The 24013-nt window shown below is 40.2% G+C and overlaps 2 protein-coding genes across 4 annotated transcripts in view; one reads left to right on the forward strand and one right to left on the reverse strand.

Annotated features, from left to right (window-relative positions):
* The first annotated feature begins 201 nt into the window (after positions 1-201).
* On the forward strand, positions 202-20870 carry nr5a1a (nuclear receptor subfamily 5, group A, member 1a). Its single transcript, XM_084945427.1, has 7 exons — positions 202-445; positions 1852-1970; positions 2299-2440; positions 3000-3655; positions 11214-11333; positions 12204-12351; positions 17532-20870. The coding sequence occupies exons 1-7, from the start codon at positions 214-216 to the stop codon at positions 17783-17785; spliced, it is 1671 nt and encodes a 556-aa protein (XP_084801553.1). The 5' UTR covers positions 202-213; the 3' UTR covers positions 17786-20870.
* Positions 20871-20964: 94 nt separating this feature from the next.
* The window catches only part of adgrd2 (adhesion G protein-coupled receptor D2), a 54843-nt gene continuing 51794 nt past the window's right edge, over positions 20965-24013 (reverse strand). For all 3 annotated transcript variants that reach the window (XM_084945425.1, XM_084945426.1, XM_084945424.1), the window contains one exon: positions 20965-22959. In XM_084945425.1, the coding sequence (XP_084801551.1) occupies positions 22952-22959 (8 nt within the window). In that variant the 3' untranslated portion in view covers positions 20965-22951. The remainder of the gene's footprint in view (positions 22960-24013) is intronic.

Consider the following 24013-nt stretch of genomic DNA (forward strand, 5'->3'; position numbering starts at 1 on the left):
AATCTTTATTTCTAATTTGTTCATTCACTTGCACGTTTAGTGCGTCTCCTCCATCGGCTCGGCTCTTCTGTCCAGGCATTTTTCTGTGGCTGCAGAGAGCATCTGTCACATGACTCGGCATCCACCAATAGCAGCGTGGCAGCCGAACTTTGGCGATAAGGGAATCGCAGTAAAGAGCGAGCGAAGGAAAGGAGTTTCACTCTGAGCTCTTGAATGGTCATCATCGTACTACACTTTCTATTGGCCCTTCTGGCTCCTAAAGCATCCCGATATAGACAGCACTCACCCGGAATTCTGTTGGCCTTTCTTTCTTTCTTTTTTCTTTTGCTCTCCTCTGCAGCCCATGCAAGGCTGCTGCAACACCTACATCCAGGTTTTAATCATCAGACAATCATCACTGCCTGCCTGCTGCCTGCTGCTCAAATGTTGGGAGACAAGGCTCACGGTAAGTGCCTCTGTTTTCCTACATGGCCTTCTACACTCCAGCTTCTGTCACCTTCAGAGCTGTGACTTTTTATTTTAACCAAATGCTTGTCAAGAAACAAAAATCAGCGGCATGCAGTCAGAAAAATATTAAAAGAAACACATAAGCTCCAAAGAGCCACAACGCGTCGTTTAATTATTAAGTTAATTAAGACTGTTTGAAAATAAGACGGCAGCATTTTTTTCCTCAATGCAAATTTCAATTAACTGAAACAATCATCAGGAAAACATCTGTAATTTTTTTTTTACATTGTTTTAAAATCTTGAAATATTGCTGCTGTGTAAAAAATAAACAAAAAAATATGATATTGGTTATGATCTAATAATAATACTATCTGTAAAACTGCGAGTCCTCCACACTTCACTGTTCAGCGGCCTTCATTTCGTTTTACCGCCGATTCACTTCAGTGTGTGCGGACAGTTTCTACAGAAACGTCAAAAACAAACAAACAAAAATGGTAAAAATAAAAAACTAAAAGTAAACATTTGGCCGGATAATCAATCACCGCCGCATGTGTCTGTAGGTCCATGAACGACGTCTGAACCAGATGAGACTCAGCAGCGGAGTCAGATCAGGTGAAAGCAACAAAACCACAACAACAAACTGTAGACACATTTCATTGTTAAGAATAGTCTGTCAGTTATTTAATAATGCAATAGACAGAGTCTCATTGATGCCGATAGCGGCTGTATGTAGATTCACTTTTCTTTTACTTTTCTTAATTTAAAATAAATAAATAAAAAACAGGTAGATGTACGTATAACGTTTTTCTGCAGTATGCCTACGTAGAGATGTGCTTCTCTAACAACACACAAAATTAAAGCTTAAATTTACTTAAATAACCTTTCGGGCAAAAGTCTTCACTTTGGATAAATACATCCGCTCTTGTGTTTTTCATCTAATTTGTTTTTATTTATTTTTTATTTTTATGTATTTAAAAAATATTATTTATTTATTTAAAATCTTGCATAACCCAATAATTCCACTCCTACATAACATTTATTTAACTGTATGATGTAAACACACTTCATAATTTACATCTAGAAATGCGTGTAAAATAATTAAATGATTTATTGCAATTTATGTATGTAAACTTCTATTAGAAAAAATCACATTATCTTTATTTCATATCACATTCACATGAAAACAAACTGTCAAAGGTTGAGATGAAACTACAATAAATTGTAGGAAAATGATTAAGTGCCGAAAAGTAAAAAGTCATGTTTGTTGGAATAATGCATAATATTACGCGAATCTGTATTTTTTTTAAATTCGTTTTTTATAATCGATAATTCTTTAAAAAACACGGCAGAAATAATAATCAGAGGCGATTTGCATGGTAGACTTACTGTGCGTGTGTGCGGCAGGTGTGACTTTAAAGGTGATGGAGTACACATACGACGAGGACCTGGAAGAGCTGTGTCCTGTGTGCGGAGACAAAGTGTCTGGATATCACTACGGCCTGCTCACCTGTGAGAGCTGCAAGGTACGCAAACGGGAGCCATGCGCGAGGACATGTTTTTTTTTATTTATTTGAAAATTACCGCTAACCACAAACCTGCTGCTAATTATTTCTTTTACAGCTGTTAGAAATAACTGTTGAACTTTGTCTGAATTTAATTTCCGTGAAACATAAATGCAGCGAAAAATGGACACTTACGTTATCCCAATTTAGCTAACGTGTGGAGGCTTCAATGTTAATAAAATGTGCTTCGAAATAATTAAATCTAAATACAAAAACGGCAGTCGCTCTCGACCTTTTATTTTGAAATCTAAACCCAGTCGTTTGATACCAGTGTGTCGCTCGTCTTCAGGGCTTCTTCAAGAGGACAGTGCAGAACAACAAGAGGTACACGTGTGCGGAAAACCAGGAGTGTAAAATAGACAAGACCCAGAGGAAAAGATGTCCCTTCTGTCGGTTCCAGAAATGCCTCAATGTTGGGATGCGGCTGGAAGGTAAACTACTACAATAATAATAATAATAATAATAATGATAACAACAACAACAACAATAACAATAATAATAATACTAATAATAATAATAATGAAACAGGGACATTTTGCCTGTGATTTGCCACCATTTATTTTAATACGATAAAATAAATATAATAAATAATATTAAAGTCTATCTGAGGCCACTTCTTTATGCGATGGTGCTGGCTATCATGCAGTGTTTCCTGCACACATGGGATGGGATTGATTCCCAGACAGCAATGCAAAGGAAAGCACCTGCTTCCGTAGCAGAAAAACGACACATTCTTGTCTTGCTGATAAAATTCTGGAGACTCCCCGGGGAAGAAGGAGTAAAGCTGCACAGACTCCTCGGGGATTCTTCGCAGCCCTAAAAAGGGAAGCAAAAAAAAAAAAGAGCGACAAGGCTGTTATTTACTTTGTAGGAATACTGTGAACAAGAGTTTAGTGCTCATACAGCTCAGCACGTCTGCACAGTGTAAGAGGCAGTAGATGATTTTTGGGTCTGTAAACCTGTTTTCTGCTTTTGTCTCATGTGTGACAGCGGTGCGTGCAGACCGCATGCGTGGGGGTAGGAATAAATTTGGCCCCATGTACAAGAGAGACAGGGCCTTGAAACAGCAGAAGAAAGCTTTGATACGATCCAACGGTTTCAAGTTGGAGAGCACGGCTCCTCCGCCAGCCTCTCCTCTGCAGGCAGACTACAGCTTCACTGGCACCTTGCACACCCTTCCCACCATCTCTAAAAGCCTGCTCCCCTCCACCCCGAGCTCCATCACTCCCACAGACTACGAGGCTAATCTCTACGGACCCCCGTCTTTGGGTATGGCCATGCAGTCACACGTGCCCCTCACCACCCAGTACCAGTACACAGCCTTTCCCGGAAGGGCAATCAAAGCCGAGTGTCCCGACTACACCAGCTCCCCTGAGACTCTTACAGGATACCCTTACCCAGACATGTACCCCTCAGCCTCGCCGCAACCCCCCAGCCTGCCGCCACTGGTTCTGGAGCTGCTGCGCTGTGACCCGGACGAGCTGGTCGTCCAGAACAAGATTGTGACTCACCTGCAACAGGAGCAAAACGGCCGGGGTCGGCTGGAAAAGCCCAGCACCTTCAGCCTCATGTGTCGGATGGCAGACCAGACTCTGTTCTCCATAGTGGAGTGGGCTCGGAGCTGCATCTTCTTTAAGGAGCTGAGGGTGAGTAGCACCCTCTTTACCGTGTTGAGTGTTTGAAATGAACCGTACATGGTTTCACTTGCAAAACATGTGACAAAGACACAATACATGTACATACAGGCTCCATGCAGTATTTTAGTAAACCTGAGATCTACCAGAAAATGCTTCATAACCCAAAATTTGAATTTTCATGTGGCGCATTCACCCAAAAAGAATCTGTCTGTTTAGATTTGAGGGATGTTTTCTCAGACTCAGCCGCTTGAATCCCACATTTGGTTTTCCAAGAATTCACAAATAAAAACTGAAAGAAAAGATACGAAAGAAAACACATATTGATCCAGTGACAATCAAGCAGTACCAATCATTAGTAGAAGCCGAACATTTCTGAACATCTTTTAAGGTTATGTCTAAAATATGCAGAAGTGAAAAAATAAAAGTTCATCAGGCTCATAAAAGCTTTTTACAAGGACGGCTGAATCCATTCTTCCTTTGTTTCTGTTTGCTGTTTGTCAGAAAAAGGGAACACGGTGCCGCAATGTTACTGTTTCTGAAAAGGATTAAGACGAGGGCTTGTTTTAAGTCTTTATTAATAAGTTCACAGGCTTTCAGACCCAACAAACACATGAATGCAATTCAAATGTGATGAAGCTGGCGCCCACGGCTGACTCACAATCCACTCGCAGTCCATTCAGAAAGTGTTCACAGCACGACTGCTGCTGTTATCACGTTCTCATAGAGGCTCTCGCTTGCTTGAATTCATGTGAATGCTATTTCTGATTTCACATTTCTCAAATGTCCCGTTAATTTTTACTGCAGAGGAGAATTTCTTTTTCATAACTCTTAAAATATGTTTTTTTCCTCTAAACGAACAGAAAGAAGTGCTCTATTAAACTTCAATAATTATGATGTATGACAGTAATGACAGATTAAAGCAAAAACAAGGGTCTTTCTGAGGTGTTGAGCAACCAGAACAGCTTTAATTCTTCAAATCTCTCTAAACCTGCTGAAGGGAGAAACACCATTCTGCCAAAAACATCTCTTATTTGGTCGGGTATGCTGGTGACACGTCATACAGGTGTTTGATTGGGCTGAGATCTGGTGTGTGTGAAGGCCAGTGCATAAACCTGATGATTGTGGCCCGTAGATGGGGATAAGCAAACCTAAACCATGGCAGCAAAATGCCTCACCAAGCATAACAGAGTCAACCCAAGGAATTGATCCTTTTCCTTTCATTTGTCACCAGTCCCCATTATTACATTATATCATGTCCTGTTACAGTCAGTGCCTTCAATAAGTTTTTCTTGAAAAATCAGCGTTCCTGATATTGAACTGTTATTTACAACACTGCGCAGCTCTAAAAAGCTGGAGTTGGACTAATTGGACTAGTTGGTCTGATGTTGTTTAGCTGTGTAACAGAGTACTTTCAGCCTCTTATTTCCTCCTGGTAGGTGATAATATCACACACACCTCAGAGAATGATGATCAAACATCTGTCTGTGTGCCGACCCGTCTGCGTAAGCTGTAAGCTGTAGCAGCGCAGTCAGAATGAAGTCAGAACTCACTGCGCTGCTGCTGATGGCACTGCTGCACGCACACCTCGTATTCTGAGTGAAAATGGAGAATTATTATGCTTTCCTGACAAATCAGACAGGTAACACAACAAAGACGAAAATATCACCTTCTTCAATAAGTCATGATATGATGTGTCTGTGCTGACGAACAATCATCTGTCAACCAGCCATGGCCAAAGGGATTCTACCAATTAAACAGTTTAACTAGCAACAAAAGGTCGATGCTGTCCTTGGTGTGATTTGGTCCTTGGTGTCTTTTCATCAGATGCAGTTTATTTACTAAGGTACAGTCAGAGCAGTTCTGCTCCTTTCCTGCTTCACACGCCGTCACGTCTAGATATTTACTCCTGGGTCTTGGATGTGAGGAGCCAGTGGTTCATATTCTTGCATGTGAAAAGCATTGAGTGGTTTCCTTATGACTGGATTTACTGCTTGCAGCAAAAAGATCATGCATACAGCAATTTATGCAGTCAAGTCAAAAACTAATCATGCAAAATTACCAAAAAAAGAAAACACAAGAAAATCTACAATGATCGTCAGATAAACCTTTCTGTGAGTCCAACCTGCATGCAGGGAAATGGAATTTGAATTGTAACAGTTCTTCCCATTGAACTCAGTTTTTCTTTCTCCAGTGACAAACACTCACCCCCACCCCTCTCTCCCCACCCCTCTCTCCCCCACCCCTCTCTCCCCCATTGTCAGAGGCCAAACAGTTATGTTTTTAAAAATGTTAAATATAAGAAATTGATCCGATGAATTTTTTCTAAATGGAAATAATCCGTAGTTCAAACAGCATAAATTTGAGAGTTGACATTGACTGTCAGTGGGTACAGTACTGATCTACCTTCATGCTTGATTTTGATCTTGGCATGCTTGGCTAAATGCTGCTAATTCTGACAAGTAAAGACAACATTTAATCTTTTGCAACATTGCACAAAATAAATAGACGTAACATCTTATTAGTTTCAAACATTAAACACAGTATTAGGCCCTCTGATGTTTTTGTACAATTTTGTAAGCTTTTTGTGTATGTGTGTGTGTGTGTGTGTGTATGTGTGTGTGTGTGTGTGTGTGTGTGTGTGTGTATGTGTGTGTGTGTGTGTGTGTGTGTGTGTGTGTGTGTGTGTATGTGTGTGTGTGTGTGTGTGTGTGTGTGTGTGTGTGTATGTGTGTGTGTGTGTGTGTGTGTGTGTGTTTGGAAAGCTTTATTGAGTAAGTGTAGCTCACAGCTTCCAGCTTTTATAACATTTTATTCGAGCTCACTGTCCTGCTCAAATAGCAACTCAAAGTATGAACTGAATGGACTAAAAATGATTATTTGTTTCTGAGAACATCGATGCATGCTGATTAATTTATTTTATTGTTACTTATTTATTGTTATTTTATTGTTACTTTGTCTGTTTATTGTCTCAGAGACAAAGCTCCCATTGTGGGGATGATGGTTTTTTTGGTTGCATCTTCTCACACTAACACAACGAGGTATCTTTATACTGCGTCTGCGCCTGTGTGAGGGGATACTTGGCCAAACTGCTGCTCACTCTCAGCAGCACAGGAGGAACACACAGCAGCTCATCACATTTTGTTATCGACAAATATCATCAGAATATACAGTAAATTTGAATATCTGGTCATTTTAATCCAGCTGCAGACATTTAATTCTTTCTTCACAGAAAAGTCACGAGTTAAAACAAAACTACTGATAATGTACAAAGTGTGTGTTGGTATACAGTCGACACAAGCACAGTACAAAGTTTTAATCAAGCAATACAAACAATTTATAATTTTAAATAAAGTAATGCAATTTTTTTGTTAAATGGGATAAATATCCTCTCAGTTTTAGTTAAAAAGATGTTCTAGTGTTTGGTCCTGACAGCTCCTCTAAGGAGGTCAGGACCTTGGCCTCCTCACCAGTAACATCAAATCATCTGCTTGGGATCATCTTTGACCAACATCTAAAACTAAACTCGCTAAGCTCATCCAGTCTCGTTTCCTTCATCGAAGATATGTCCCCCCAAAATCAAATCTTTACTGTCATTCAATCATCTGGAACTTTAACTGCTTTAACTACATATCATACCTATTTGCGCTTTCCAGTTTGGCTGAATCTGTGGTTTGTTTTATACAACTGCTGAAAAGTCATTTTTAAAAATCTTTCCCTCTATATTGCATCTATTTGTAGGTATAGAAGTGTGTTGGAATTAATGTTGGACAATGGTTGACAATGTGTCTGCATGTTGGAACATGCATAGTTATACATTTGAGCTGAGGAGCACTTTTAACTCTGTGATATACAAATACATTTATAGTAATTATAATTATTATTACTACTTCACTTTATGTGAAGCAACAGCAGAGCATTATGCTCGGCCTATCTATGTCTTCAGTGATTGTCAGAAGCCCACTGCACTCATGGTGTCACAGATTCACAAAATGTAAATTTTGTGGAAGAAACACAAAAAACAACACATTGTGACAAAATATGCACACGCTGGAACATTCCACAACATGCCCATTCCCAGTTATTAATTTACAGCTAGAAACATAATAATGGTCATTTATTCTCATCAATTATCAGTTATATTTTACATAATGTAAATGGAGAAGGTATTACTGTGGGGGGGGGTGTATACACCTCTGAGGATTAGCATGGGTTACACAAATACTTCATGTTAGTCTTCAAATAATGCAAACTAATTAAAAACTGAATATAAGATACAAAGGTGATTTTCTTTTTGCTAATATCAAATGATTTACTCATACATATATATAACCCGGCAGCAGGAAATCAATGAGAGCTAATCTTAGCCTTCTGTAACCTTAGGCTTTGTTATTTAATATAAAACATTTTAATCAGACTTAGAAATAGTTGTAATTACAGCATCTAATTTGTAGATTTCATTTAAAAGAGCACATTATTATAATTAGTAGTAGTCATAGTACTAGTAGCAGGACTGCTAGTACATGCTGCACAATTATTTTTCCTGCTTGGACAAACAGACATAATCAATCACGACAGAACAATAAAAACAATAATAAATAAGCGTGCTTCTTTTTTTAACCCATTGCTTGGTAGTTGGAAGGCAACGTGATGGTATTGTAATATCTGATATATATAACATTCTTCGTAAGATATATTGTAAATGCATTTTAAAGGAAATATTGCTGCTATAGAGAAACCTAAATCTGACAAACAACAGATTTACTTTGGACTGGTTTGGTTCTCATGGACTTCATGAAATGTCTAATTCTAGATGTCAGACTAAACAACAGCTTCCAAAACATAATTATATCGCTTCAGATTTGAAATATGTTCTAATTTGCATTAATGTCTAATTCCCCATTCATAAAAGTTTTGTCAGGCCATGAACCAAAATACAGAAAAAGATGAATAATTCTGGTTTTCCTCTTGTATCCTTATTTTGAAGTGACAGCTTTTCTCACAAGTTTCATTTCCCTGCCAGGAGTCTCCTTTTATACACATCCAATGTACTTGTGTTGACATTTACACCATTTTTATGCACAGTGGACAGCCAACACGGACAGTGAGAACAAAGCTGTGCATATTTTGCCAAGAAAGCCTCCCGCTGAAAGAGCCGTTTCCCTGGGCTGGATAATTACATTCCATGCAGACGATAACGGGGGAATGTCAGCTCTCCATCGCAGCTCTTCTCTGCACTTGCCTACATTGTTACTAAATTATTTGCAGAATGAAAGCTATCGATTGCTGCAATTTCCCCAGAGGTGGCCTTTGTCTGTCATATGTTTGACCTTCTGCTCACCTGGTGATGATGGAAAACGTGGCTGAGATGCACACAATGAACACAAACGCTACTAAAGGCTGGAAATTTTACTTAAAATACATTTTATTCATGAAAATATGGACAGAAGGCAAAAAATGCATTTTGGAAAGACTGCAGGGTCAAACTTATTAAAGATCACATCTAAATATTAAATCAAAAACTTTGGATTAGTTGAATGTTGCTTTCTGCTCATGAATTATTGCTTGTTTTCTTTGCTCCCCAGAGTGTGTGATATATTAGTGAACTTGCACTCAGAGTGTTACTGCAGTACTCCAAGTGTTTCGCTAGTTACTAAACACAGGTGCACAGAAAGCAAACAATCCCCAGGTTTGTTTGAAAAACTGTCATATCACTTCTCTATCAAAGCTCAGAAGATAAATAACTGACTGATTGCCATGCAAGAAGCTCTGCTACTATATTCCCATGCTTGCACTGGTACTGCATCCACATTTCTGTTCCCAAGTTGCCACTTTGACCAGAACTGTCAAAACTAATATATTTTCTTAAAAGTCACTAACACCGTATTTGTTAGCTGGCAGGGCCAAGTCCAGCCTCTGCAACTCAAAATGTAATAGCTGTCTTTGGAAGATCAAGGCCGGAAACAGACCTAGAAGGAATGGTGAAGTACATTCATCATTCTCTACCTCGAGAATAAAGCTGTGTTCATATCAGATCATTCTGCCTTGCAGTACTTGGGCCAGTATAGTTGCTGGAACGCTTTTGGAACCCTGAACAGTTAAAACAAGGGTTCAGCTGATAGCTGGAATCAAGTTAAAGTGTTTTGAGATATAATCAATAAGTCCTCTGATTTAGATTTTTTTGTAGCCCTGTTCTTTTGTTCTGTTGTCATTACAAAAAAGCAAACTTCAATCATATAGCTGTGGCTGTCCAATAAGAAGAAAGTAGCAAGACGCCCAAATTATTACACCAAAGTGTTACTGCTTAATATGAACAGTTTAACCAGACTTTATTTTATCAATGTGAAAACCAACTGATGACCAAATGAAGCGATCTGTTAGGTTACTGCTAACACAACAAAGTATAGAAATAGAATTGGGGGTTGTTTTTGCTACATTCAGAATCTAGAAAATGTTTGTTTCTAACTTTGCTTTTTTAACCAAATAGGTGATGATTTTTAAAAATTCCTGAACTGCCAACCCCGCCCCATCGCGTGACCTTTTCCACATGCAACACAGATATCGCTTGGGAAATATCATCACGGTTGGCTGCTTTGCAGAGGAATGGATACAGTATCAGTGTGCGGTTGCGATGTCAGTAAAGGCAGTAGACTATGACAGACAACATTTACAGTTTCCTGTCATTTCATAAAATATGGCCCTCACAGGTAATATGACACTTAACACGTATATACCTGACATATCAGTTTCAGCCCAGCAGAGACAGAAACATTAAGAATCCATGTGGCAAATGAAAGAAACGCCTTCCTTCTACACTCAGCCTGCTATTTCTGAGCTTTTTTTTGTGGGCCGCAGCTGAGTGTCCAACTTCTCTTGGAGAGGAAGCAAAGGAGGTCGCCGAGACCTCTTGCTTCCTTAACCCCTTCCTTTATCACTGCACGCCCAGACCCCCACCACTGCACCGGTGCAGATGAGTGTTGTGGCAAGATTGCAACCTCTGTGACTGATATATAGCTTCATTCAGATGGACTGTAATTCTGTCAGCTCCATGTCAGATGAATGGGGTCTGGGCCTATTAGCAGCTGCGACCGCAAAATTACTGACTGCTGTGTCCTTCACTTTACAGACAATATTGTGGCAGCAGGATTATGGGTGTGATACAGTTGGGTGGGGGGAAACACATATGCACCCATCCCCCAGAGCAGAAAAGGGAAAGGTGGGGGTGCTGGGGAGAGGTGAGGAGGCTGGAGAGGTCCTAGGTGTTGCTGGGCCAGTATGAAAGGAGAGTACACACACACACACACACACACACACACACACACACACACACACACACACACACACACACAGATGCTGTTTTTGCTATTAAAAGCCTAATTTTTTCCCCCATATTCCTTTTTTTTTTAACTAATTGGTGACAGTGGTGTAAATATTTCTTCTTTCTGGTCAGAAACGAGCTCAATGTGAGAGCGAGTTTATCAAACAATATGAGATGTCTTTTGTTTTCCACTGAGTTCATCTTTGTTCTTTGTCTGCTTTTCTTGCGTCTGTCTGTCTGCGTTTCCTGAAGGTGGGAGATCAAATGAAGCTGCTTCATAACTGCTGGTCTGAACTGCTCGTCCTGGATCACATTTTCAGACAAGTGCAACACGCAAAGGAAGACAGCATTCTGCTGGTGACCGGCCAGGAGGTAACAACTCCCTCGCACAACTTCCCATCAGCACACCACCCAGTGTGCTCCACGCATTGCACCCAATCCAGAGGAGTTTTGTTTTTACTGTTTTTGTATAAAAATATATATTCACCATGTTTAGCAGTATTCATTTATATTTCACTGGCTGTTGATATCTGTACTAACATATTCTGATCCTAACAGTAGTTCAAATTCTAATGCAAAATCTCCATGCTCTAAACTATATATATATAGAGACATATGTGTCTCATCAAAAAAAACATATAATTTTTTTTTATTTGCCAACAATTATTAGTGAAATAAACTTAACAGACATATAGAGAAAAAAAGGGAAACTGTGGAAAGGCTGTTTATCCAATAAATCTCTCAAAGTCCAGTTTAGTGTTAAAGTTAAGGCTATTTATGTTTCTTTGTCTTTATTTAATTCATCTTACTCGTACATCAGTGTTTGCAAGCATATATAATTCTGGTGGTTAGACTGTCATCATTGTGAGGTGCAGGGAATCTGGAATTTCCCCGGGATCGATATTCTCTACAAAATGGGTGCAGTTAACCTCGGGGAACAAGTAAGCTTTAGTGTTTGGAAAGTCAAATACTTAACATGACACTGTGGAAAAAAATAAAATGTCACACTAATTTTCTCAGAGGTGATCCTAACCTTTGGGTTTTGAATGTAATCGTGTCCCCCGCTCACTGCTGCCCCGTCCAGGGGGAGTGGATTTGTTAGCCACGTGCTAAACAGGCAAATGCTTTAATCCTTTGATAGGCAACAAATCCTCCAACGCACTAACCTGGGGGATATTTGTCCTTTGCTAAAGTCTCATGAATATAAGGGGCAAAGGAAATAACCAGTAGCCCGTGTTGCAGGTGGAGCTGTCATCCATCCTGTCTCAGGCTGAGGGGACACTCTCCAGTCTGGTCCAAAGAGGTCAGGAGCTGGCAGCGAGGCTGCGGGTGCTGCAGGTCGACCGCAGAGAGATCGCCTGTCTGAAATTCCTCCTCCTTTTCAACCCAAGTGAGTCATCTTGTTTGTGCATCACTGCTGCAATACAATGAGGGGATGCATTATGACGGCAAATAACTACCATCCGGCACCGTTATCGTTGCTTCCATCCAACTTACTACGGTGTTTTTCACAAACTGCTGATAAGTTTATCAGCTCAGAGGCTGAAGGAGGAGACACAATACAGACATTTCAGATAGAAAGTCTCTTCTTCTAAAAATGATTATTTAAGTACAGTAAGAGGGAACCTTTTGACCTTCTTTGCAAATAAAACAGTTTTGAAAAGTGTGGACTTATGTGTGTGGTCTGTAAATCACACATTTTTCAAAGGCTAGCAGATGCAAAAATCAATCAACTTCGTGGAGCTGCACGGCCATACTGGTGCTGTCTTTTCTCAGATTGTGAATAGCAACACTGACATCCTAATGAAAAAAAATGTCACAATTGCAGATAATCTGCAGGAGCCTTTTTATCTATGAGGTTACAAGTGTTTTCCAAACTGGCCTTTTTCCCTCCAATAAATTCACTTAATTAAATTTCTAGGCTTGACAAAAGCTGATATTAACAAAGACATCCTCCTCCATTGTCCACTAATGGCATTCAAAAGAAGCGTAATGGATGGGTCTATCATTTGATAGCAGGGCCGGCATTCATGTAGCGGCTTGTGCAGATGGAGAGAGCATAAATGTGGCTCGAACAGATTCCCTGAAGTGTTTGCTGTTTAGCGCTGGCAAAGCAGGGAACAAAGAGCTTTTTGAATGAGGAGAGCACTTGTCATAGGCAGAAAATATTTGCTGCCTTTGGCAGTGGCTCCTTTGCTTGCTCTGTTGCTTTCCCTCATCTTCAGAGTCAGGTTTGTCAGGGGTAATTTAATTGCCCTTAAGCAGTTTGAAAAGATGATTCAGAACATTGATTCAAAACATTTAATTACTGCGTGAATGGATGAGCTCAGCTGATGCTGAATGCCAGTCCACCAGAGGGCTCGGCTATTGTCTCACATGCACCGCGCACGCATAAAAACACACACGCAGCCACCCACACGCATTCACCTTACTAAATACATAAAGTATAGGTACATCATACACATAAACCTAGTACGTAGTACACTGAAAAAAAGGCCATGTGGACATTGGTTGCACACAACTGTTTTTCTTTGGCAGAAACTTAAACAACTGAGTTAAACCAACACAACTTATTCATATTCAATAAACCTGTGCATGTTGTGTTGATAAAACGCGACTGAAACATGTTTAGATGAAGTAAGGTGAGCTCTTGGAATATTTTAATTCTTCGCAATTTTGTCATTTTATTTCAACACTATTCAATAAGGTTTACCCCAGTACTACTTGGTCACTTAAATACTACATGTTGTCTTCATATTACATAATGTTCAACAAAGTCTAGAGTCGGGTTAACATAAGAATTGAATGGATCTACAACGACTACCATCCTCTTTATCCGGGTTGCAGGGTTATAACCCTGAAGTGATAGGATAGGTTAAGAGGACTGGACAGCTCTATCACATAGAGACAAACAACCATTTGCACTCACATTCACGGTAATTAAGAATCACAAATTAACCTAACTCTAATAACTTTCAGCTGTGAGAGGAAACCAGAGCACCCAGAGAGAAACCACTGCAAACTAGGCAGATTGTGGATTTGAACCCAGAACCTTCTTGCTGTGAGGCAACGGCACTAACCACCAAGCCACCAATCCAGAATTTACAAAAGCAGGAAAGCTATGATTTCAAGGCTTGATGCAGAATTTTCTGTACGTTTTTGTCCTTTACAAGTTAAACCACAATAAATAGCGATAGCATACACGGTGTGTGCGTAGTTGTCTGCCTCCTGTAACTCCACTGATTTTCCTGCAGCTTGAAATCTCGTGTGATCTTGTGAATTTCACGAGTCCAGCAACTAACCACTCTCACTAGATTGTATCAGGTCATCTCAACAAGAACAAATTAAACAGATCCTGCATGATTTAATTACATTCAAGAAAGAAACATGAACTTTTTGTGTTCAAATTACAAGGAAGCCTTTTTTAATGTAACAACCACCCAATTTACTGTGTTCGGTATACTGAAAAAAGTAGAGGCGGCTGCTTGACTTGACTGAGATGGATGCCTTCCTCAAACCACGATCCAAAGCGCGCGAGACTGAAATCCCGTGCAGTGTCGCGCGATTTAACATTGCTATATTATTGACTTACTTCACTCGAACATGATATGAACAATTTAATCTACCCTCTCTGCATATCATGTAGTTTCTACACTATATAGTTACATTTAACTTTAAAGCATGAGGCACTTGTGTTAAATACACACAAGATGCTTACATAAATCCAAGAGATGGCCAATCCCTTTTTTTCAGTGTATTTATCCCTCAAATGAATGATTTATGAGCGCTTTTAAACCGATTTTGAAATAAAGCCTTGAGTCCTGCTGCACCTTTTGCTCTGAGAGGGAAAAAATGTTCTTTTCTTGGCCAGTTCTGGTTGGTCAGTAATGGTTACCTTTTCCAAAGGTAACCTTTACGTCCAAATTTGGCTAAAAAGTGAAGCCGACTTTTCATAATTACAAAAAAAAATGTTAACATTGAATATAGATCAGACCAGGTCATTGTGTGTTGCATGTTGAACTTGTATGGCCCTCAAATCACTTGCAACACACGTCTTTGTATGCTACATTTTTGCCAGCCCTTCCCAACCTCCACCCATCCATGGCCCATAACGGCCCCCACCTGTGCCTGGCTCTGCTGGAGGTCTCTTCCTGTTAAAAGGGCTTTATTTCTCCCCACCACCACTATTTAAAATGTTGGGCTGAATCGCTGCTATATAAGTAAACAGTTATACTTGGTAGTGGAGTGGTTAACACTGATATGGAGAAAGGTCTGGATTCAAATCTGCTGTGTTTGAGGAATGCACACGTGTTCAGCGCTCTTCCTTTGAACCTGAGGTGACGTTCGTTGTTGTCAAAAGCGTCTTTTTAACATATTTTTGCTGGGTGGGAACAGATTACAAACACCAACCACAAAGCTTGTAGAACCTTCATACCTGTGGCTTAACGAGCTGTTCATGATACTGATAACGCAGCCTTCAAACTGGGCGGAAATGAACCTTCAGCATCATCAAACAGCTAATAATATTGTTCATTCATCGTTTTGTGCTCATCACAACCAGGCCCTGCCCTTCGAGTCAACAGGATTGTTTCGTTTGGGTCTGCACGATATGACTCTGCCTCAGTTTGTGTTTCTGATGCTGTTGGTACAACTGCAATTCCAAGGTGAAAATGTGCAGCTGTGGTGAAGATGAAAAACTCTGTATATATATATATATATATATATACATGTAAAGCCAAGGTTAACGGACATAACAGAACAATAGTTAGATACTTAGAAATGTTTCTAAATGAAAATGGTCTTTAACACAGAGCGCTGCCGGCTATGATCAGTGTGAATGTAAATCGCTCCATAAGCCTTTACAGAGGTAACTAATTTTCACATTGGTGTGAAAAATTCAATTCAATTCAATTCAATTTTATTTATATAGCGCCAAATCACAACAAAAGTCGCCTCAAGGCGCTTCATAGATACAGAGAAAAACCCAACAATCATATGACCCCCTATGAGCAAGCACTTTGGCGACAGTGGGAAGGAAAAACTCCCTTTTAACAGGAAGAAACCTCCGGCAGAACCAGGCTCAGGGAGGGGCGGGGCCATCTGTTGCGACCGGTTGGGGTGAGAGAAGGAAGACAGGATAAAGACATGCTGTGGAAGAGAGACAGAGGTTAATAACAGAAATGATTCAATGCAGAGAGGTCTATTAATACATAGTGAGTGAGAAAGGTGACTGGAAAGGAAAAACTCAATGCATCATGGGAATCCCCCGGCAGCCTACGTCTATTGCAGCATAACTAAGGGAGGATTCAGGGTCACCTGGTCCAGCCCTAACTATATGCTTTAGCAAAAAGGAAAGTTTGAAGCCTAATCTTAAAAGTAGAGATAGTGTCTGTCTCCCGAATCCAAACTGGAAGCTGGTTCCACAGAAGAGGGGCCTGAAAACTGAAGGCTCTGCCTCCCATTCTACTTTTAAATACTCTAGGAACAACAAGTAGGCCTGCAGAGCGAGAGCGAAGTGCTCTAATAGGGTGATATGGTACTACAAGGTCATTAAGATAAGATGGGGCCTGATTATTTAAGACCTTGTATGTGAGGAGCAGGATTTTGAATTCAATTCTGGATTTAACAGGAAGCCAATGAAGGGAAGCCAAAACAGGAGAAATATGATCTCTCTTTCTAGTCCCTGTCAGGACTCTTGCTGCAGCATTTTGGATTAACTGAAGGCTTTTCAGTGAGTTTTTTGGACATCCTGATAATAATGAATTACAGTCGTCCAGCCTGGAAGTAATAAATGCATGAACTAGTTTTTCAGCGTCACTCTGAGACAGGATATTTCTAATTTTAGAAACATACATACAAATCTTTTCTGAAGCATCTCCCAGTCCTCTCTGGTCCATAGTTAACTTTTGATAATAAAACTTTAGTCTCAAGAAGACAGAAATGTGCAGAACAAATTATAACAAGTTATTTTACTTCAAATGGTGCTGAGTCAACGCTCATCACTGTGGTGACCCGTGCAGGGTTTAGTCTGGGGCGTGGTTGTTTGTTAAGCCATCAACATAAAAAGGAAACATCTGATGTCTTGTTCCAGCTCCACACTGTGCTGATGTACTTCATCCCCATTTATAGCTGCCAAAGTTCACAAACATTTAAACAGCTTTGATGTTTGTTGGCTTGAATTCATATTTTTTGTACACTGATTGACTGACTGACTTTGGAGATATGCATTTTATACACAACATCCTCCATGTCTGACATTCATGGTGATGGGTAGGGTTTAACATTCTTCATAGAATTTGTTCCGTAGTCTGAACAGGCTGCCAATGTCAAATTTTATATATGAGACAGACTTTACACAACATCTGCTAGAAAAGCCACATTTCTACTGCAAAAATGTGTCTGTTTACATATGACTTCAAACCCAGCATTAACCAAACCGACCTTGGTCTCCACCTTGGACAGCTCACCGGTGATGTGGCGTATATTAATAAATGAATGATTTCTTTCTCCACTCGTCAGCCAGTTTGTAATTGCTCACACATTAACCTGAACTAACTTTGCTCTTTTTAGATGTAAAGTTGCTGGAGAACCAGGCGTTTGTGGAGGGCGTCCAGGAGCAGGTGAACGCTGCTCTGCTGGAGTACACCCTGTCTGCCTACCCTCAGTTCCAAGAGAAGTTCAGCCAGCTGTTGGTACGGTTGCCGGAGCTGCGCTCCCTCAGCACGCAGGCCGAGGACTACCTATGCTACATGCACGTGAGTGGAGAGGTGCCCTGCAACAACCTGCTGATCGAGATGCTGCACGCTAAGAGGGCGTGTGTGTGAGGAGCGTGAGCAGGACGCTCCGCCACCATATATTATTTGTCTAGGTGAGAGTGTGTGTGGACGGAAAAGAGCGAGTGACGAAAATGTTGAATGACACTAGACAGGTTCCCCCGGGTCACCTTTGTGACACTTTTTATGTTTTGAGTTGGATGGAAAAAAAGTTCCTTAAAGTTTGGAATTATAAAGCTGCGTGTGTGCTCACCGGTAGTTTGGAGATTTTGAATATTAATGTTTTCATGTCCTGCAGAGCTACATTAACGTGACCTTATACCTATAAACTGGATTTTCTAACTTGTTTTCAAGCATCTAAAGTTCGACCTGCGTTTAGAGTTACATTTTATCTATTTTGAGCAAATATAACATGAATCCCACAGAGCTGCCCATCAAACAGTTACTCTTTAGATACACGCCATCCATTGCCACCTTTTTCAATCTGTAACATTCACACCCAAAATATCTTTGTCATATCGCTACCAAATTTTGACAAGGCCTTCAGCGTGAAATTTGCAGTCACATCACTGGATGGAGGTATTTGCTGGATGAGCAAATGTTTACTTTTTACAGCAAATATTTGTTTTCTCTTTCCAAAGTAATATTTTAATATCTGAATGAGACGTTTTTGATCCCAGTATCTGATGCTACATCCTAGATGCTTATCCTAGATTATCTTTATTATTTTGATGATGTCATGTCGTCAGACTAGAGTAGCACTGCTAGAGAAGCCCAACAGACATAAATAAAGTTTAGTTTAAATCTATCTAGATGTTAATATATTGATAAACGCCAAGGCAGTCTTGAGAAAAACACATTAAGTGTTTTATCAAACAACAAGAACAGAAAATGAGAGAAAGGCAGAGAAGAGAGAGACAAACAAAGCAGGAGATAAAAGAGAGAAACTGTACACAGCAAAGCTTTGGAGCCGACAGGAGCTACAATAGACACATCAATGTGCACTTGGTAATGACAATGACAGCAAACACGTGAGAAGCACGTCTGTAATGTTTGTCCTTCGGCTCAGTCCGTAAAGATGCAGGGAAGTAAAAGGTGCATCTGGTCACATTTGGTTCATCCATGCGAGTCGCGTGCTCATTCACACTGGTGTCACTTTTCAACACATCGGGCTACACGCCATCCAGGAGCGATGCGTCTCACGCGGATTTTGATCAGATGATCCAAACTTGTTGCTTTCAGTAAGTTCCTTTGTTTTCAGAAAATTACAAAAGGAGGTGAAAACCCACATCTCAGTAGCCCTCGACTGCTTTGTGCTTCTGAACTGAGGTTTAAAGAGTTTCAGTTTTCCTTGAAAAAACATGATTTGAGCAAACACACAAAACAAATTTGTGAGGACTATTTTCAGCCACCATTGTCCATGTGGTGGACGGTAGCAGGACTGTTATGTGACATATTAAAAGGAATGTTTCTGTCCTGTGTCACACTTAAAGGGGACCTGTTCTGTTCACTTAGAGAGTAGCTTTAATTACAGTTACAAGTAATCGTTAATATACATTACCCTACTGGATACACTCACTTCGTTATCTATCTGAAACAAGCTCGTTTAGCCCCCACCCTGTAAATGGTGGGTGGAGCTTCTGTGGTCACAGCCAGGTGACCATGTTTGGGATGCACACGTTCAAACGTATTAATAACTGAATTATTGGCAGCTTCTAAAAACAAAACAAAACACTGAAAAGTATAATATTGTATTATTGTTGTACCTTACTGTATAAAGCACCTTGATTTGGTGCTTTATAAATAAAACTGAAGTGAAACATAAGAGAAGGATATTAATGAATCTGGTTAAACTCATTTCAGCTTCACTTAACATGCTTGAATAAATAATTACAGACGTATACGTGTGTGTCAGAGGGAAAACATTCAGGCTCACAGGGATTTCTCTTTATTTGACTTCATTATTTGAATGTTTAATATGAACATCCACCTCTGTAACAGGATACAAGACAAAATATAAAACTGGGAACTCCACTATAGATTCCCTTTAAGTGACGGCAATATTTAGAGATATCTGATGACTTTGCTGATGCATTTACTTGTTTGTTTGTTTTTAAATTATGTATATATACAAAAATCAGGTGTTATTCTCATTTGTTGAAATTTGACCTCCAATTTTCAGGATAAATACTTAATTTGTTTATTCAGCCTTAAGAATGTTAGAAGTTATTTATCTTCAATTTCCGCCCACTGCTCCATTCTGATGACATCATCACGGATCGGGTAGTGACAGTGCTCAACGAGAGCGGCGAGACAAAGCTAGCTTACAACAACCTGTACAGCTGACCTGTTGTTGTTGACGTGTTGCTTAGTGGGCATTTCTCTTTTCCGTAGATACAGATTTAGTGAGCACTATGTGAAAGAGCAACGTGTGCAACGACTCGCGGAGTCATCAGAGAAACTTTGTACCACAAAGAATAATGACAGTGTGCTTTAAACCGAGGCAGTCTAGCATCCACTGCATCGCAGCCCTGAGGTCTGTGTTTGCAGCAGCATCTGTGGCACTTCCTTTGTTGAAAAGTAACACTTGTGTGTTCTGTCCCACGCTGGGTTAGGGTCTCACACAGTCGGAGTGACAGTGAGAGTTAAAAACAGTCAAATGTTTTAATGTTGTGCAGCTGTTTAAGATGATTTGTTATTGGTCCACTGATGTGGGCGTCTCCCAACACAATCACTCCTCCAGCCTTGCCTTTACGTCTGTCACACCACCTGCACACACACAGACACACACACACACTTAGTGTTCCAATTGAGATAGTTATGTGTAACCACTCTGTATAGTATATTTATGTTGTGAAGTGAATATCTGCTGCAAGATAAAGATACATTTCAGCACAAAAACGTTCTCTGCTTTATGTTGAGGTCAAATTGCTACTACTGTGGAGCTGATTCTCTTGTTTTCACTTTCTTTGTTCTGGTCTTGGTTCACTCTTTTTTCCTGTGAGTTGAGCGTCTGTCCTGTCTTAAACTGAAGTGCTTTTCTCCTCAAAGAGAGAGTGACCAAAATCTTTTTTTGTTTTTTAAATATATTTTATTGTAACAGCATCAAACCAATAAAAAAAATCAATGAAGTAAAGCTCGATTGGTGTGTTGGCTGTTTTTACACAACATTCATCAGCTTTGCACAAAAGGCACGGAGCCTTGTCTCACTGTGGAAATATTCCCATCAGTTATGCTATGTTGTAAAACACGAGTGACATCCTGACAGGAATGTCAGTAGTTTGAAATATACAACAGTTATACTAACAGTTCTTCCAAAGGGTAACATGTCTTTTAAAGATGTTTTTATTTATGCATTTAAAAAATATTTTTAACCTCCCAACATCTACCAGCTGATCAGTGACCTGTCTAGGGTTTGTTTGTTAGCCACATGCTAAACAGGCAGACTAGACAAACAACATGTTTCTGTCTAAAGCTTCTGTTGGTGTTTCAAATAAAATTCTATTTAAAGGTGTAGATGTTAATTTAATCACAGACAGGTCGCCAATGATCTGGTGGATATTAAGCGATTAAGGATGCCAGAACAGAAACTGTCTTCCTCTACTGTCCAACTACATAATCTCTAAATATGCACGATTTATAAAAACATGTCAAATTCTTACTTTGATATCTGAACAGTATTTTGATCATTTCCCCTCCACATACTGAGACCGTTATTGCTGTAGAACAAAATACACGAGCACACAGTTACTGTGGCAAATAACACGAGTCAGATACATCCGATTTCAGACACACAAACATACTCATTGGTACGCTGAATTTGTTCCTTTTTCTCATCTTTAATGCTAAGCCTGATTCGGAGCTATTTCCACTGAACTTGTGGGCAGGAGGAAGCAGAATGAAGCCTGGCATTTACTGTGCATGACATTTAAATGAATGAGAGAGCAACATGTCTAAATGTGTCTAAATGGCAAATATGATTAGATAACCATCCCATATACAAAGACACTTGCACATGGTTGTATTAGAAATTCATTATGGCAGCAGATTCCAGTTGTTCCTGTTGTTTCCTGAATATGATGCAGAATTCCCTGGAACAGTTTTCAGGGAGGTACTTTAGATCTGCAATCACAGAAACCTGTAAAAAGCTCTAACTGACTGACAACAGGAGCACCGCGAAACACCTCCGAGCTGATGTTATTTGGGTGAAGTGAGGGTGAAGGTTACTGTGACAAAATATTTCTACAGACATTTAAACAAGTGGCCACAAACTCAAAGGTCTCCCGAGACAAAAACGAAACATCACTAATTTGTGTCTGATTATATGTACCTGTATATAAAAGATGGACACGCTTCCTCGTGTTTTCTGGACTCAGTATTTTGCAGCCTTAATGTTGATGTTTCAGGTGGGATCGTGCTGGTGTTCTGTGCAGGCCCGATCCACAGATATGTGCTAATTAGTGCTTAGCTGAAGACAGACTAATAAATGCGACCAAAATGGAGCACACTGCCCCACGCAGTATTTGTCAGATAACGCTGATGGTGGAGGAGTTAGCACACACCTGTTGGTTACAGGTGCCTGTCAGTAAAAGCAGCATCAGGCTGTGAACATGCTTTTTAATGCTGTCGAGTTTACGGGGACTGATTTGGACTTGGAGCCTGCCTCGAGTGTCACGTGGAGAGACTGCAGTCTTAGGCACTTTGGTGTTGGCTCTATTCTGCTTGGATTTTTTTAATTAAAAAAAAAAAAAGTTCAATTACCTTGATAAAAATTCCTGGCATCACACTTGTGCCCTTTTCTCTAATTAACAAAAGATGGAATGATAGAATCTATCGCTGCGCTGCGGGTCACCTGTGGGACATTGGATTTGCTCACAGTTAAGAGTGAGGTCGTAAAACCTGCTTCTGATTTTGCACTTTGAACTGAAAAACATGGGCAGATTGTTCTGGAGCAACAACAGTGAACAGAACACATTTTTGTGTGTGGACTGCGTGTCCTGGGATTTAAAAGCCTCTTCAGTCCAACATTTGCCAGACATCAAATGAGTAAATTGTCAGACGGATTCTGATGAGATCTGAGAAGAGGACAGTGACGTCATCAGGGCTTCATCTTCATCCATTTTTCAGCGTGATGACGGTGATGACGGTGATGACGGTGATGACGGTGATGACGATGCGCGTGTAGATACTGAGTATAGGTTCCACTCCATTTGTAGTTCAACAACCTGCGTTGAAATAGCAAAGTGAAAGGCATTAGCTATGACTCCCGGCTCCGTCTGACATTTAATGTTGTCTGTGTTACGGGAGTGAGAGCATGTTTGTGTACAAAAGAGAAGAGAGGGACAGAGAGGAATGAAAGGCTGAGCGAGAGAGAGCAGGTGCTGGAGTGGTTAATGGCTGACAGCATGAATGGCCAGCGCTGAATTTTTCTGATTAAGGGAATGAACTTCTGCTTTGTCTCTGCTGTCAACAATGAACGCCCGCAGCACTCCAAACCGTCCTCCTAGGCGCCTAAACATTTAATGAATCTATTCCAAACTTCCTTCTCTCTACCGGCGGCCAATTTGGAGCCATTGAAGACAACCTAGCCCTCTGGAAATATGGGGACCATCTGTTGTGTGTCTGCACATTCATCTTTATGAAAGACAGCTATGCGGCCTAATGCTACACGCTAAGCAGGAAATAGAGACAATGGGAGAAAAGGTAACCTGCCCCTCCTTAATTTTTGCACCTCAGCTCTCTCTCTGTGGATGTTTTTGTGGATTTTCTTCACACCATTGGAAGGAATCTCATCATCCTAAGTGAAAAATTACAGCTACTATGTTTTCTTCTGCTCTTTGTGCAACAAGCATTGAAATTACTCTAAAAACAGCATTCCACATTCTAACAGCATTATAGAGCTCTTATACTATTAAAAGATAATATCAACAAAAGCCCACTGAAGTATATGAGTCACTTCATTCAGCCAACTCAAATGTCAAATGAGGAATTTGAATGAGCATAATTGCAGATGCTTATTTCTATTTTGTTCTCAAGGCTTTTTTGAATACGCCATGTAGTGTGATTTGAAGGCAGATAAAGAAGAAACAGGTAGGACTCGAAGCACTCCTAACACTGGAATCTGTGAAGGCACAGAGGCCACAGATGGATATTAAAACGGTAGAGGTAGCCAACAGCACGCAGTCATTTTCAGAAACCTATAGGTGATGGCATTGACCAAACTCATCTCACAAAGAGTGAATAAACACAGCTCTGCCATCAGAGGTTCTCTGATCAGAA

Source organism: Perissodus microlepis, chromosome 12 (assembly GCF_051167445.1).
Source record: "Perissodus microlepis isolate ML-2025 ecotype Zambia chromosome 12, ASM5116744v1, whole genome shotgun sequence".
Lineage (NCBI taxonomy): Eukaryota > Metazoa > Chordata > Actinopteri > Cichliformes > Cichlidae > Perissodus > Perissodus microlepis.

What these genes read in the sequence shown, in the direction of transcription:
- nr5a1a (XM_084945427.1), top strand. Translation starts at nt 214, where the DNA reads ATGGTCATCATCGTACTACACTTTCTATTGGCCCTTCTGGCTCCTAAA. An exon ending in GTTGGGAGACAAGGCTCACG is followed by an intron (nt 446 to 1,851) that starts GTAAGTGCCTCT and finishes TGTGTGCGGCAG; the next exon opens with GTGTGACTTTAAAGGTGATG. An exon ending in CCTCCTCCTTTTCAACCCAA is followed by an intron (nt 12,352 to 17,531) that starts GTGAGTCATCTT and finishes TGCTCTTTTTAG; the next exon opens with ATGTAAAGTTGCTGGAGAAC.